This window comes from Agrilus planipennis, unplaced genomic scaffold (genome assembly GCF_000699045.2).
Source record: "Agrilus planipennis isolate EAB-ADULT unplaced genomic scaffold, Apla_2.0 scaffold80, whole genome shotgun sequence".
Taxonomy (NCBI): domain Eukaryota; kingdom Metazoa; phylum Arthropoda; class Insecta; order Coleoptera; family Buprestidae; genus Agrilus; species Agrilus planipennis.
Window position 1 is genome coordinate 334,469 of NW_020438873.1, and position 16,802 is coordinate 351,270.

Sequence of the window (16,802 nt, forward strand, 5' to 3'; positions counted from 1 at the left end):
CAAAAGCATAAGGTATCAAAATATGTTATATAAATACATAGAATAATAAAAAGAATTAAAAAAAATGTTAACATTAAAAATAGATAAAAAAACAAAGTGCGGTATTCCTTCCCGGGGATAGACGAGGGTGGAAAACTCTTGGGAAGGGCTATGTAAGTATATAATTGTTTAACATATCTTAGTCCTGCCTCGAAAGTAGTATTTTTTCCTATTATTATCAAAAATAGCGGAAGTAGGTAGAATCCTTTCCTAATAGGGAGTAAATACGATACTTTATGCGGGAAGAAACGGTATGAAATCAGGGAATGTATCTTACTTTCAGTAGAGGTATGGTAGAAAACGAATTATTACAATTTATCAAAAAGTATAATAACTATAATACAACCTGCATTTCACTCAAAAAAGTGAAAAAAAAGCGATTTAAAAATACTACCGAGGTGGTTAATTTAATATAAAACAATACACGGAACTTTTCGAAGTATTTCGAAAATGCCATTGAGTAGTTGATGACTGTGTGATTTGTTTTAATGTCCCAACTGTTATTTTTAATGTAGTTCCCATAAGCCTCTAATTATATTGGTCTAGTTTGTTCTATATACTTACTTCAGCCACCTTATTTATTTCTTTATTTGTCAGATAAATCTCTGGGCAAGTACGGTTTCGAAAATTAACATATAAGAGATAATTTGGAACATAATTAGCATAAGGCTTTCATTCACGTTTTGCTGTTGTGAGTCGGAAGATATCGACCGATATCTGAATAATCTACGTAAAACAAACCAGTTAGTGTCTCGTTATCCATGTCGAGGAAGTCGAAGATAGTTTGAAAGGAGTCGGCTCTCTTTTACTTTTTAAGATTTACGACTTGCAACTGTTCACAGAGAATTGTTTAAATAACTCACCTCCAGAAATACGGTTACCCAAATGACGTTAAAGATGCAGAAAACGGGAAGTGTCTCTATCGAGACCAGCAACTGCACAAATCCAAGAAACGTCGGAAAGAGTAATGCCGTTGTATAAAAACCCAAAAAGGTGAAATAAAGCGCAATAGATTCTCCGAAGTAGATCTTTATCTCATCTGGAATAAAACGATTCCGCGTAAATGCCTCATCCAGCTTTTATTATTACAGTAACTCTCCTCTTATTCTGGGTTTAATAAAATAAAAAATTAAAATTGTTTACTGAGATGTTAAATAACTATCTCTTTAGGTACCTACTAGTTAACTGAAAGCATTAATAATTACATTTGTCTGTCAGCTTTTATTGCAGAACTGTTTTTTAAAAGAGAAATCAAACACTCAGTCTTAAATTAATTTCAAAGTATGGGCAGTATATAGCCATCTGTTGATATTTTGATGCTAGCTACAGAATTGGATTTGGTCTATAATCTTCGCTCAGGTGATTCGTTTTTTACCTGTTTGATTTTATTATTGATAAATAATTTATGATTCTTGTTATAGGCTAGGTTTCGGCAAATACAAGGTGCTCAGAAAGAGTAGGGGGTATCTTTTGTATCTGCGCTGTCCTTGTAACGGCGCTGTTCGAAGGGGTGCGGTAGACATAGTAGGTTGTTTCACTACGATTCGAGAGGACGCCGGTTCGATTCCGGGTCCGTCTGCCTTGGTCCAAGTTTTTCTGTGGTTTCCTTGGATCACTTAGGCAAATGCTGAGGCAGTAATATTCCACAGATAATCTTTTATTCTCTTCTGTCTTCATTTCGTCCGTCCCATCTTTCTCAACCGAACGACCACCCACCCATTCCCACGATTCCTGAAAGCAGGCTGAAGAGGGCCTTCCGACCTACCTTCCGGCGTAGTCCGGAGGGACTGCATTACTGGCTGGTGGGAATGAAACACCCAAAAGTTTTTTTTTGTTTTAGTACCCGGAAGACCATCGTGCTTTTTGCGAATGCACTTATTATGGCAATGGTGATTCGATGATCACACCTTAACGATTATTTCAGGCAAAACTCAATGTACGGAATGCACTGAAGGACGATACCTCGACGATTCGAATTTTTAAAAATATCGGTTCGACTGCAAAAACTTACAATCTAGGTCGCCCGAGTTCTGTTCGAACCCAACAAAGGATTGAAGAAATGAGAGTGTGAGCGTGAAAATCCGTCTCAATCAGTTTGAAAACACAGTCAAGAACTTCACATTAAAAAAATGTCGTTCTAGAAGATCTTGAAGCAAGATTGACGTCTTACAGCCTATAAAATTCAGTTTGTTCAAAAACTGAACGTTACCGATTAAGATTTTTTTTTCTGATTTGTAGTTTTCTTTAGTGAATTTACAAACACCCCCTATCCTTTCTGGGCACCCTATAAAACAACTGACAATAGTTTATAGTTATCTACCTGCATTTACTGACTTTATTTTTTGGAATACGCAAACTATTAATTAATATTTGTGTTAGTAGCAATGACAGTTCTGGACCAAAATCCCATGTATTTTCTCATGAAGGTTCATTTTCCTTTCTGTGCTGTTTTACCCTTTTAACGCCTACTCTGATGTCACGATCGTCACCCATTTTTGGCATAAGGAGCACCTTATGATTAGGAAAGTAACAGATGAAGGGACTTTAGGGGGCTGGAGCACCCCCAGTAGGGGCGGGTCGAAGCCCTGGCTGACGATGACAGCTGTCAAATATGGATGATGACTAGGGTTGCCACCCGTACTTTATTATAAAGTATTGTACTCTATTTCGACTGTGCGTACGTTATACTTTACAAGACACATAAAGTACGTAAAAATACTTTATTTAAGGTCTTAAGTAAACATCGTAATTTTGTAATCGATTATTCGAAATTCAGAGTATTTTTACATCAATAATACTGCACAGAAAAATGGCAAACCATATTTAAACGGATCAACATGATTTCCCAAATCTAATCAAAGTAGTGTCACTTTTGCTGTCCGTTCCGGCCACTTCAGCATTTACAGAAAGAGTATTCTATATTATGAACGCAAAGTGGCCGGACGACAGGAACAAAGCTTCATTAAAACTAATTAAAAATGAACTTTTAGTTTACTTAAATCTTTGTTTGCCATGTTTAGAGGATATTAATGTATTTAAGAGCGACAGCAATTTGTTACTGGCTGCTAGGTGTAACAAAAAATATGTTTTTAAAAACAAAAAATAAAATACTTTNGTTGCCACCCGTACTTTATTATAAAGTATTGTACTCTATTTCGACTGTGCGTACGTTATATTTTACAAGACATATAAAGTACGCAAAAATACTTTATTTAAGGCCTTAAGTAAACATCGTAATTTTGTAAGCGATTATTCGAATATTTTTACATCGATAATATTGCACAGAAAAATGGCAAGCTATATTTACGGAACATCCTGATTTCCCAAATCTGTTCAAAGTAGTGTCACTTTTGTTGTCCGTTCCGGCCACTTCAGCATTTACAGAAAGAGTATTCTTTGTTATGAACACAAAGTGTCGGGACGACAGGAATAAAGTTTCATTAAAACTAATTAAAAATGGACTTTTTTAGTTTACTTAAATCTTTGTTTGCTATGTTTAGAGGCTATTAATATATATATTTAAGAGCGACAGCAATTTGTTACTGGCTGCTAGGTGTAACAAAAAATATGTTTTTAAAAACAAAAAATAAAATACTTTATTTTTATGCCTAGTACTTTTTTTTTAACCTTTTAGTCGAGAAATACTTTATGTAAAGCCTGAAAAGGTGGCAACCCTACTGATGACCTTGACGTCAAATAGGCGTGAAAGGTTAGCACAACTGCTATTGCTTATCTACTTGTGTTATTAAAAGTTTTGCTCTATTTAAAGTTTCTCTGATTACAGTTTTTTGCTTGTGAAAATAGCGCAACTTGCATTTTGATTAAAATTCGCATTTATACGGCGAAAGAAGTAATGGACGCAATTTAGTCGAGCATTCAATCGTTATGAATTACACGTTTCGTTACACCCTGAGTGCAAATGCGGGGGTCTATAACTACTTTGTAACGTAACAAATAAGCTCACGTGTCGATGGGCTTTTGCGCGATTAAATCGATAAAACGACGTAGAATTTTAAGGGCTAGTTGCAACATTTATTATGTATTTTAATGCATTGGAAATTTTACATAATTAGCAATATATGCATATGTTAGATATAAGTATTTCGTATATTATTTGGTAGATAAGTATTTCAACAATATTAACTTTTGTCTAGATAGACTTTCCCACAGTATTTATGTAAACAGCCATAGTTCACTGATAGTGACTAGGCTTTATCAAAAGCATAAGGTATAAATATTGGTACAGGGACATTCATCCCTCAGATGTGTTTCTACTTGTGAGTAATAAACGTATTATCTTTAATTTTGTTGTTTAATTCAGAAGTTGATATTATTAACTTAAATAAGTTGAATTACAACTGAATGATAGAACACTCTCCAAGACGATAGTTGCATTTAAAAGTGATTAGTAACATCTACATCTTGCAACGTATCGACCAATCTGCCCGTGGCTATCTGTACGATATTTACCAGGATTAGTTCGGCAATCTAAATTTATGTTATCTCTAACATAATAAAATCAGGATATAACACATACATTATACCTATTCACATAAGTACCTACTTAATAAGTGAATAGGTGTATCCAAAATTGGAATTCAATAAAAGAAATTGTCTCTTAAAGCTCTTACTACATTAGAGAAGGAAAACTGTATCGAGGATTAGTCGAGTGTGTTATCCACTTATCATTCATTATAAGCAAATCCTTGTTCAACACATCATTAATTTGCATTTTCTTTCCTTTCAAGCTTTACTTTGTTAGGTATCTTCCAGTGGGGATTAAATTAATATTCCCATTTAAAAATTTATTTAAAAACACTAAACCAATGAAATTTTAATTCTTGGTTGGCGGATTTTCAATAAGAGGGTTGAGTTGAAACAGTTGAAACGAGAACATAATCCTAATCTACAAACACTAAAAGTCTGCAAAGTGACTAAATCATACTAATGATGACAGGTTATCGTTAATCAAACCTGATGTACCTACAAGCGACAGAAATTGTAACAGGTCGGTCGTACTAATGCATTCTAGTTCACGAGAAAAAGTAAACACAAGAACTATATCGAAATAACCACTATTAAATGTCAAAATGTTTCATATAGTACTAACAATTTAGTATAGTAATCAATCAGTAATATAACTTAGGACAAACGACCTATTCCAATTCAATCTTAATTACCAATTTTCACCAGGTAGGTTTTTGTTATACATTAAATTATTATCTAGTACGCGAGCGAATCCTAAAAAAGTGCCGACGAGTACTCGGCCCATCTCTAATTTAGATCAAATGTGCATGAAGATAATCAATAAATCAAAATTTCTAAATAGACTTTGACTTATATAACAATGTTNGTTTGGCCCTGCTTTGGCAAATACAGAATAAATTAAGAAAAAAAATATATCTGCCCCCTAAATTGTGGGTAGATTTCGTATGCTTGTTATGTTATACATTATACAAGTATACCGTGTGGTTGTTACATCATTTTTACGAAAAGAGCTAAATTGTTTTTAATAAAAATTGTAACAAGAAAACGTGAAAATTACTTTTTACTTATTATAGTAATTAAGTGTTATATAAAGTTGTACGTTTAATTAATTTGCGCTTACCCAGCGGTTGCTTTTGGAAAACGGATCGATACCAACTCCTTCCCAATTTTTTTAAGTGTTCTTGATCATGCAAGGCATAAATGCTTGATATAATACCACATTGAATACATTTATGTAAAACCGATTGTCCTTCGCACATACTGTAGAAAGGGTAGCCGGGGACGTGAATGTCGGTTGGTAGTGCTCTTATATTTTCGAGTTCATGCCGAATTATTGCTTGCCTTTCTGCAGATGTTAGAAAATCGTCTACGTTCATGCCGTCAACCAGAAAATTTTCTAAGTCATTCACCGTAAATTCTCTCATTTGACCATGTTTATCCCGTTTGACCAATTCCATTTCCTCTGCAATTTCCAAGAATTTGATGGGAGATGCGGAAACGTGAAATTCTAAACCCTAAAACCAATTAATTCGATGTAATTTTGAATGATAAACTATATTTCAGTAGCGATAAGATTTGGTGGAAATGATGAAGAATCGGTGAAAATTGGAAGCCAAAAACCATAGTCAAAAAATAAGTTCTTTTTATTTGCTTTAATTTCTAATGAAATTCCTAGACAAAAATTTTCAGTCTCTCTCCAGTCTCTCAGAGTTTTTCAGTTATTGCCTAGGTGTTTTTATGGATCTCTCACAGTCTCTGTATGAGAGAGACTCGAACGATAAAATTGTTAATTCAGAGATTCGAATCTCTCACAGAGAGACCGAATGAATAAAACTGAAAAATTGAGAGACTTGAGTCTCTTGTTGAAAAACTGGGATCTCTGAAATATGTTGAACTTAGAAAATTTTAATCATGTCTATCGAGACACCACTTATTGAGAGATTTGAGTCTCTCGTTTAGAGACTGGATACGAAATGGGGATTTCTCTATGAGCGACTCGAGTCTCTCGTTCAGAGACGCCAAACAGTTTTTTTTGACAGTCTCTCGATAATCTCTCGCAGCGACACCAGAGAGACTCGATGGGAGACGGAGACTCGAGTCTCGCTTTTAGATACTGAGAGACTGAACATTTTTATCTCGGGATGAGGAATTAAGAAATTGATCCTATTAACGTGAATGATGTTGCTTTGGGATGTTTGACATTATTTTTGGCTTTGTTTCTAAGTTTCTGTCTTCTTAATGTCAGTATGGGGTTAGTTGCGCGGTATGAAATACACGACCAGTACAATCTTGCTCATCATAGCGGGGAATCATTAATGCACCTTATGTTAGCTTACAAACTGATATCTCATGTACTTTTACGACTTGCAAATTTACAATAAACATAGGACAACCGAGATATTAATTAGATATAAATATTGTAGTTTTTTAGAAGGTCCCCTTACTTTTACACTTCTGAAAGTTTTTCTGGAAGCACATTAGTGAATAATAATGAATAATATGGATGAAAATGAAACTTCAGCTTTAAGAAAGAGAGAATTTCTTACATCTTCATCGTACGGCTTCCTTAAAACTACCAATTCCGCACCACCCAGTAGTTTTTTTCCGCGTATTTTTCCGACCAGCCATTTGACTGCTTCTTCTTTAGACGCCGGATGCACTCTAATAACTAAGTAAGTCGGTGGAAATGTTGTGCTATCGGTGGCGGTTATTTCAAAGTCTTCACCAAATTCATCAGTCTTATCAAGGTTTAGTTTTTGTTGAGACATGTGCCCTGAATACACAAATAAAAGTGATAATTAGTAATTAAATTTGCTGTGTGAAGGGAATGCGAGAAAACTCATAGGAGGTTACGTGGTTAGATCAGTTTAAGTTCGGTTAGATAACGACCCTTTAATTTTTATAGTGATATGTGAAATTGTGATGATGGTATTACGGTTTACACAAATTTCAAAATTTTCAATACAATCCACTGGAAAATTAATAAAAGCAGGAAAAATTACTGTTCCTCATAGTACTTGGAGTGAATTACCAAGAGACACAAGAGAATTCTCGATCCCCTTTTTTGAGACAGATTAATTGGTGTTTTCAAAAACTTGCTGTCGTCTTTTGTTTTCAAGTTATAAACGAATGTTGAAAATTTCTAGTTTTAGCTACTTGTCCGTTTATTAATCCATCTAATAAAAGTGTTATTAACTTGAACGAAATTCATGCATAACATTTGTTTGTGTTAACAATTGTATAATTTCGTGTTTTATAGAAGATGTAACAAATTAAGAAAGAGATCTTACCTAAATAAATGGCATAACACCATCGATAAAACAAATACAATAAACATGCTTGTAAAAACGCCACTAAACTAAAATAATCATTACCAAAGAAATTGAACAAAAATGATAACTTTACAGTTTTTAAGCCCATTTAAATTGCTTCAGTATTCATTTAAAGAATGTGTGGCATTAGTAATAACAATATAATAGTTATGATCTAAGAAAACAGAAAAATAATTCAATATATAACTTACGTCATCTATAGCTACCTGGGAAGGAGCACTACGTAGAGTAATAATCATAAATATTAATTAGATAACCGTCAGCACCATTTCGATTTCAATTTAGATATTCTATTTCGTGTTACCAAAATGAAAACTACCTGCGTACTTCTTTAGCGTTGCCTAACAGTAACTGTATAAAAATAGTTAAATTTTTTGGGAATAGGGTAAATTGAACAGAACAAATTACGGGTAAAAGCGACATACGAAAACTGAGATGTATTACATTAACCGATAATAAAATGAATAGTGTATGTATTAAAATAGCATTCTCTGAAATATAAATAAACAGTAACAGCAATTGCCAATACGAAACTGAATTATTTTTATACTACTACATTTGTATAGAAACTCTCGACTGGTATAGCCTTTATTTGTTGCTATATAAATTAATTAGTTGCAAATGCAATTAAAACAAATAAGGGACCACATATCTCAAAAAAAATGAACTTTTACGGCATAGTGCCCATGTATTGAGACTTGATGTACACGTCGACAACTACTAGAACCCAAAGTTTCAAAGAGATTGATAGCCATTGAGAGCCATTTTCCGTAAGGATCTAGCGGGGTCCTTTAATGATACTTGACAATTGTTTCGTTAAAATTGACTCCTTCATGAATGAATGAACTTAAGGCTAATAAGTAACAATTTAGAAATTCAAAAATGATTGTTAAAGGTGTACGTTTGGAGCGCGGCGCTGTACAGGTGCGAAACATAGAAGGTAGACGCGGCGGGAAAGAGAAGGCTAGAAGCCATCGAAAGGTATTACCGGCGAATGATGAGGATACCGTGGATAGAGAAGGTTAGAAATGAAGAGGTATTAGAAAGAATAGGAGAACAGAGGACTATAAAAGTCAATAAGAAATAGGCGAGATAGGTTGGTAGGACACCTTATCAGGCAAGGTCTATTTAGAGACATATTAGAGGTAGAAACAGAGTTAAGAGGAGTAAAGGTGGACCTAGATTAGATTACTGTTCACAAATACGAGGGTGGATTGATAAGTTTCCGGCCTGACCAAGAAAAACAAGGTTTTTAAAAATTTTTTTTTTTTATTTCTCAACATAATCTCCTCCAAGGCTGATACATTTCTCATAGCGGTGTTCCAGTCTATTAATGCCATCTCTATAGACTGATTCGTCAAGCTCCTCAAAATAACCATTTACAGCTTCGATTACTTCTTCATTGTCCGCAAATCTCTTACCGCCAAGCCATTTTTTGAGATTAGGGAACAGAAAATAGTCACTCGGGGCTAGGTCTGGAGAGTAAGGAGGGTGCGGCATCAATTCAAACTTTAGATCGTTGATTTTAGCCGTCGCAACGATTGACGTGTGCGCTGGTGCGTTATCGTGATGAAACAAGATTTTTTTCTTCGCCAGATGAGGTCGTTTAATTTTCACCTCGTGGCTCAAACGTTGCAATAAGTCTGCGTAGTATTGACCAGTGATAGTATTACCCTTTGCAAGGTAATCAATGTATATAATACCTCTTGCATCCCAAAAAACAGTAGCCATAACCTTGTTCGCCGAAAAAATTGTTTTTGCCTTCTTTGGAGTTGGTTCCCCTGGTCCAATCCACTGTTTAGACTGTTCTTTGGTTTCAGGAGTGTAGTGGTGGACCCACGTTTCGTCAACGGTTACGAATCGACGCAAAAATTCGCTTGGATTACGCTTATACAATGACAAATTTGCGGTAGAAATGTTTTTTCGAATCAATTTTTGGTCGACTGTTAGCAAACGCGGCACCCATCTTGCACAGAGCTTTTCCATATGCAAATGTTGGTGCAAAATATGTTGCACACGTTCATATGACATCTTACAGGTCTCAGCTATCTCACGCACTTTCAATCTGCGGTCTCCCAGCACTATTTGATGAATTTTTTCGATCATATCTGGAGTTGTGACCTCAACGGGGCGTCCTGAGCGAGGCCCATCAGAGGTGCTCACACGACCCTTTTTAAACTCGGAAACCCACTGCTTAACGGTTGAATATGACGGGGAGGATGTCCCCAGTGTTGAGTCCATCTCTTTTTTAATTTCCTTCGGCGTTAACCCCTTCAAATAAAAGTATTTGATGACAGCACGATTTTCCTGCTTTTCCATTTTTACGAAAACCACAGAGGCGTCTTGTTCAGCGTGCTGTCAAACCTACACTAGCAAGGAGATCGGGCTGAAACTATAGCTACAAGCTATCCAAGGATGGTACTATAGAATGTCACCTCAAGGTAGGCCTAGTGGCGTCATCTCTTGGTTAGGCCGGAAACTTATCAATCCACCCTCGTATTTAAGCTAACCCTCCAACAGGGAAATGCATTTGTTGCAATGCAATGTAGTATGAGGGAAAACAGTAAAATTGATAGAATACTAATTCGATTGTTTTTGACTTAATACACTACAAAATCAGTTGCATTTAGGAGTTTTAAGTTAGGGAAGTTTGACTATATAGATAATAATCTATGTTCGTAACACTTCCATTGGTTTCTTTGTATTATTCATGCGTTCGTTCGTTGCACCGTCCTTTTTGGAGAAAATACTTCCGCAGCCTTATGCTTGACGAAGCAAAGTTGCCAAAATATTAGGAAACCATTAGACGTACGCCTACCTCTAAGTTTGTTAATCCGCTCGTGAATTCCCCATAACTTGTCGATGGAAGGATCATTAAGATTCTCATCGTCACCGCCACCTGGTTTTGAAGCTGTGCCAATACTGCTACTGGAATCCTTATTGCTGAGGGAATAATCTTCCTGGAACATCGCGGCTACCTGAAATAAATGTAACACATGAGCGGAACTTTCAAAATTATTCCATACTTTTTCGATCACTAAAGTATAGTAAACCCGGTGATGACTTTTACTGAAAAGTCATGATAATGAAAACCATATTTCATTAAGTTTTAACAACATTTTGATTTCCGTAACGTACTGGCTTTTAGAGCTACACATTTTTAAAATTGTTATTTAGATTCTTCTAAAACAAAAATGTAAATGATATGATATTTCAAGATATCTTAAATGTCTCCTATTATTAGTACTTTGGAAAATATCGTTAAGAATCCAATGAAGCGATAGGCAGGACAAGGTAAAGAACTCATAGATCCTTTTAGTGTTTACATGACAAACGAGTTTTCTTTATAAATTTTTTATTTTTTAGAAGGTCATTTACTTAAACTTTTCTTCAGGGGGTACACGGAAATGCTGTTGAGAGGTAAAAAGAAATCAAGCGTTTACAAAATTAAAATATAATTATTACTTCCAAATGATAATAAATAATAATTCGTGTATGATTTAGTATACAGGTACAATGTGTCTGTACATTATTTTACAATGACATTTTTGACTTTTTGTTAGATGCATGGGTGACCGGAGTCAAATTACAAGTCGATAAAATCGATAAAGATACATATTTCTTTATCAACTTTTTGTAGTTTAGTTCCTATTAAAGTTAGTAGTAACTCTCCGAAATAAAATTCTAGTGAAACAATCCTTTGGACACACTAACACAGATCGTGAATTTTATGAAAAAACTATTCTGGATTAATACGAAAAGATAAAACATTTGAGAATCACCATCAACGACGAAAATTTTTTGGTATTGCTTTTTTGCTGAATAGTTAAGGATGTTTGGGAGGTATGTCAAAATTCTACGAGACAAATAAAAATTTGGGAGAACGTTCCTCATTCAATTCTAAAACTCCTGTAAATATTACAAATCGATTCACTAAACCGTTAAAAAGTTATTGAAATTTTACAAAATAACCATTTACAGCTTCGATTACTTCTTCATTGTCCGCAAATCTCTTACCGCCAAGCCATTTTTTGAGATTAGGGAACAGAAAATGGTCACTCGGGGCTAGGTCTGGAGAGTAAGGAGGGTGCGGCATCAATTCAAACTTTAGATCGTTGATTTTAGCCGTCGCAACGATTGACGTGTGCGCTGGTGCGTNACTTGATAATATAATGATAATATTTATAATTGTCTGAAATAAATGCAATTTTAAAGTTTTAATTATTATTTAAACATATTAAAAAGTTTTACGCTCATTATTAATAGAGATTGAAACTAAATATTTTTTTGTTTCGAAGTTGAAATCAAGGCATATTCACTGCCAAAAGTCAGTTAAAAAGTTTCCATATTATTCGTTATTTTTTATTTTATTCAAACCGTATACTTTTTCTAGTATAGATAGTATTTATTTACCTCATGATATGCTGCAAAACCTAATTAATCACGAATTTAAAAAAAAATACTGTTCCTGAGGGATAGAAAATTCATTTTATTTGGTCGCCGATGATCCTTGAGGACATCAACACGACCGAAGCCGAAGTATTGTCATGAATAATGCTCCACACGTATGCAAAATTTCAACCGCGTTCGATAACTGGACCGTAAAAAATTTAGTTGCAAGATTTTTATTAGACAGGCAGAGATGGGAGAGAGATAGTAAAAAAGAAAAAACAAGAGTTAGATAAAAATTTTAAATTTGAAGTCAGTGGCACCAATCAGTTAAAGGAATTTCGATCTTGCCATGTTTGTTGTATTTTTCTGCACCTGTATAACAATTCCGATGTAGGTTACGTAATGAATTAATCTTGAAATCTTGATTCGCGATTCACAACTCGCGACCAACGGCGAGCCTGCGCACAGAAGGTATATTATCGTCGTTGTATATGACCCACATGATCTCAAATGTGAGTTCAATATACTACTTTTGCCATTTACTAAAACCTATTTCTGTATCTGGTTACATAACTTAGTTATTATGGTTTCTTATGATAAGTTTTATTATTTTACAGTTTCAATTTGTTAACAACAAGCAGTGTATATTATGTACTTGTCGTATCTGGATTGTTAATCTGTTAAAAAATGTTTCTTTTTACAGCACATCTTTGGGTGTTAGTTGATGAATATTTATGGTAAAAGGGTAAAAGTCTAGTTTATATTTACCTTTCACCAAGTGTTTTTTTTTTGTTTGAAAATAGCTTGAACTACCTTGAGTAGACATTCATACATAAATAGATACACAACTGGCACACTGAACTATACTGAGAAAGTCTACATTTCCCTATAAACGCAAACATAATGTATACAGTAAACTTTTCATTATCGTTGGATACAAATAAATAATATTGAAGCGTACAAAGGTTTAGTAAAACAGTCAAGTGAATCAAAGTGTAACATACATGGACATAATTTACATAATATAAATTAAAGATAAAAAAGGCTATAAATAATTTTATTACATCTGATACAATTGCCCATCATGGTGCTTTGAGTAATTTCATAGATTTTTCTCACTATCTTTTATGTTTTACTTATAGTTTTTTACAATTTAATCTGTTCTTCACAAGTAACTAGAAATTCGTAAAATAAATTTGAGCTTTTTAAGACGCTTCAAATGTGGTATGTGGTGCTCTCTTTAGGCGCAATTGGTAGACCTACCATGCATATTAAATGAACATATTAATTACTGTATATATTTACGGTAATCTTTTCTCTAACTATTATTATTCCTCTACTGTTTATGTAAATGTTAAAAATCGGTCTAATTAAGCAAACCACTGCAATAGGATAACACAGGGGAGCTTTACTTATGTTGGCAGTAAAATAAAGCTACATGTGAAGTTCTGTAGAACGTTGTATGATGGAGCCAGCAGACCTAAAAGCTTATTTTATCCATAACGTAATTAACGCAATACAATTCTTAATTGTTTGATAAAGTATATTGAGTACATAAAATAAATCTGGCAAAGCTCGATAAATTATTTTTGAATTACAACATGCAATTTTTGAATTTATTTTACTAGAAAATATTAACACGAACTACACCTGCACTTCAAAGAACTTTTTACATACCCACAAGCTTTTATAAAAGAAGAAAGACTGCTTTTGAATAAGTTTGTTTGTAAAAGTTAAATATGAGAGTAATTTTTGATCTTGGCGTTATTGCAAACTGTTTGGCAAATAGTACTGGAAATCATTGGGTTTGCTAAATTTTTGCAATCTACTATTTATACTTTTGTGGTGGTAGAAATGGCGATGCTTTCTACTATTTTGTTTAATATTAAAGCTAAGTATTACGAATGAGAATTAATTTTGAACTAGTTGGATTACAGAAAGCAATACGTGTTTCAAAACACTGCTGCCACTTTCACTTTTAGAGGACTGAGAATAATATTCTGTTCTGCCGTTTTTTTTCTCTTACAATTAATCAGAATACTTTTGAAATTTTCGTCCTAACTGAAATAAAGTTTCTTCAGCAGTTTAGGTATACATCATCATCATCATCATCATCATCATCATCTTCACCATCATAAGGTCGTCAGGCCTAAGACTGGTTGGACACGCACCTTCACTCCTTCCTAGCCTGAGTTAATATTTGTATTTCTCCAAAACTAGAACAACCCACATCCTTAATTATTTGCGAACAGTAATCCAATCTTTTTCGAATTTCTAAATTAATCTTTCGCGAGCATAAAAGTGACTTCTTTTTATTGAAGGCGACTCAATCCTGCGTTATCCTCTGCTTTATATCCCTCCTACTACTCCTTCCGTACTGACTTATCTGACTTTCTAGATACCTAAAATCAGCTACTAATCTTACGTCTCCTATCTTTATATTCGCTCTTTCCCTACTTTTTCTTCCCTTTTATTTTTTTCATACAATATTGTTTTGTCAATACAGCTTCTATTTTATTTAAAGCTATCTCTATCTACTCATTGCTAGATGCTAATACTGCTATATCATCTGTAAATCTAAGCATACTAATCTATGTATCACTCTTCTATCTTTATAACTCATCCCTACATTTTTACGCATATACACACGTACATAAGCATTTTATATACTGACGAATTGAAGCAGTATTTGTCTTGCAGTTTTGTCTTGTCTTGTCTTGGTTTTGTACATTTAACAAAAGCAAAACTGATTAACAAGATGCTTTCAGTGATAGTAGAAGCTTTTCCTCTGTCAAATATTGTAATGAATAGGCAGACAAACTTTTTCTGTTCTCATACTAACTTTTTTGTTTAAGTTCTATATCTTTTCCATACAAGTTTAAAAAAAAAAGGATATCCATTACTTATATTTGTGTGAGAGTTTTTGTACTTACTCAATATGGAATACACCTACTATCTTGTTTCAATGTAAGAAAGCAAGTTGAAAACGGAAAATGTAAAAAAGTTTTACTATATTATTAAAGCAGTTGAAATGGAAATATTTTCTGTGTAATGGAATGAAAACAACTGGACGAATAATAATAGAAACAGTTTGGGTTAGCAGACTCTAAAAAAGTACCACGTGCGAAATTTTTTGCTACTTACTATCCACATGCCCCATACGCTAAAAGTATTTATTTTTAGAATTATTCAACTTAATAATTCAATAATTTTGACCTTTTTGTTCCATGTAAATCTAATACCAAATGCAAAATGTTTAGTTTGGTAGACCAACTGGGCAGTTTTATAAAAAAGAAATATATCTCTGGAATTTACTTATTAGCTAACATGTACAGTCCTACTCTAAAGTAAAAAAAAGCTTTATTGAATGTAATTATCAAACCCTGCTTTTGAATATTATATCCTGTATATATTCGGTGAGATCATTGCTCAATTATTGTTTGAAATGTTAAACGCTAAATTAATAATTAGATTAGATGTTACTTGGTAACTTAAGATAATCCTTGAAATACATAACGTTCTGTATTAGGATACTATAAAGTTCATAGTTAGCACTCATTCGCATTATATAAATGGAAAGCTGTACCATAAGTAACTTTAGTCTTCAACAATACAGTAAAATGAACTGAAGAAAGCACCACCGACCAACTTTTGGCCCGTTTTCTTATTTTTATTATGCATTCATAATTTGCAAATAGGAATATTACCATCAAATCTGAAGTCTGAGATAATCTACAATAATAAAGTTATTACACGAATGTGATTTTGGAAATGAAGCCTTACATATAGGACTGGATGAAGAACCTACTGTTTTATCATTGGTTATACTAACATTAAACTGTAGTGTTTTTAAATTTTTGCTTTTTTTTAACATTAAACTTATTGATATGTTCATTAGACATTATTAAAATTAATACTTTTTTACCTATTTTTTGTGAAACTTAAAAATACTTTAGAATGATGTTATTAATAATACCTAAATACTGCACTGACATAATACTCAATTTATGTTAAAACGATTCTATCAAATCTGTTTATTCAATAACCATATTTTAAATATTTGCGTATGAAAAAATCCAAAAGGGTAATTAAAATTAATCGGTTAATGAGAAGTACTCAACATGTAAGAAGTCAATGTGAATCTGCAAAAGCAATGTTTATGCTGTTATCTAAGTCTCTAGAATTTGATTCAAAATGGACCAATTGAGGAAAACTTAATGTTAATTGTAGATATTAAGAAGATGACTTACCTGATTTACATTTTAATAAAATATCTATTTGTTTCAAATAAACAAATGTTGAAAAACATTTAAAAATGCAAACGTACGTCAAATTAAAAACACTACATTTGTGAAAATGATTTGTATGTTTATTCAATTAACACGCTAGATTCAGAAAAAATGCTTAACTGTCAAATTGCATCAGTAAATTGCTAGTAATATGATGTAAAATGTTTGGTTTGAGTGATGTTCTGACCATTCAAAATTGGATTGTTTTTCTATTGGCTTATTTAACTACTTTGTGTATCGTTCTTAGTGTTTCTGTATTTAA

The 16,802-nt window shown here is 33.4% G+C and overlaps 1 protein-coding gene across 4 annotated transcripts in view; it reads right to left on the bottom strand.

Moving 5' to 3' along the window:
* Positions 1-16,595, bottom strand: part of LOC108734806 (anoctamin-10) — a 31,851-nt gene extending 15,256 nt beyond the window's left edge. Inside the window, exons 1-5 of one of the 4 annotated variants that reach the window (XM_018466486.1) lie at positions 16,502-16,595; positions 10,678-10,837; positions 7,074-7,300; positions 5,648-6,041; positions 903-1,078 (exon numbers count right to left, since the gene is read on the bottom strand). In XM_018466486.1, coding sequence (XP_018321988.1) covers positions 903-1,078; positions 5,648-6,041; positions 7,074-7,300; positions 10,678-10,828 — 948 coding nt within the window. In that variant the 5' untranslated portion in view covers positions 10,829-10,837; positions 16,502-16,595. Of the gene's footprint in view, positions 1-902; positions 1,079-5,647; positions 6,042-7,073; positions 7,301-7,817; positions 7,966-8,050; positions 8,305-10,677; positions 10,838-13,019; positions 13,180-16,501 lie in introns of those variants that run through there. The other 3 variants (XM_018466487.1, XM_018466489.1, XM_018466488.1) reach the window with 3 other exon arrangements.
* Positions 16,596-16,802: the final 207 nt, after the last annotated feature.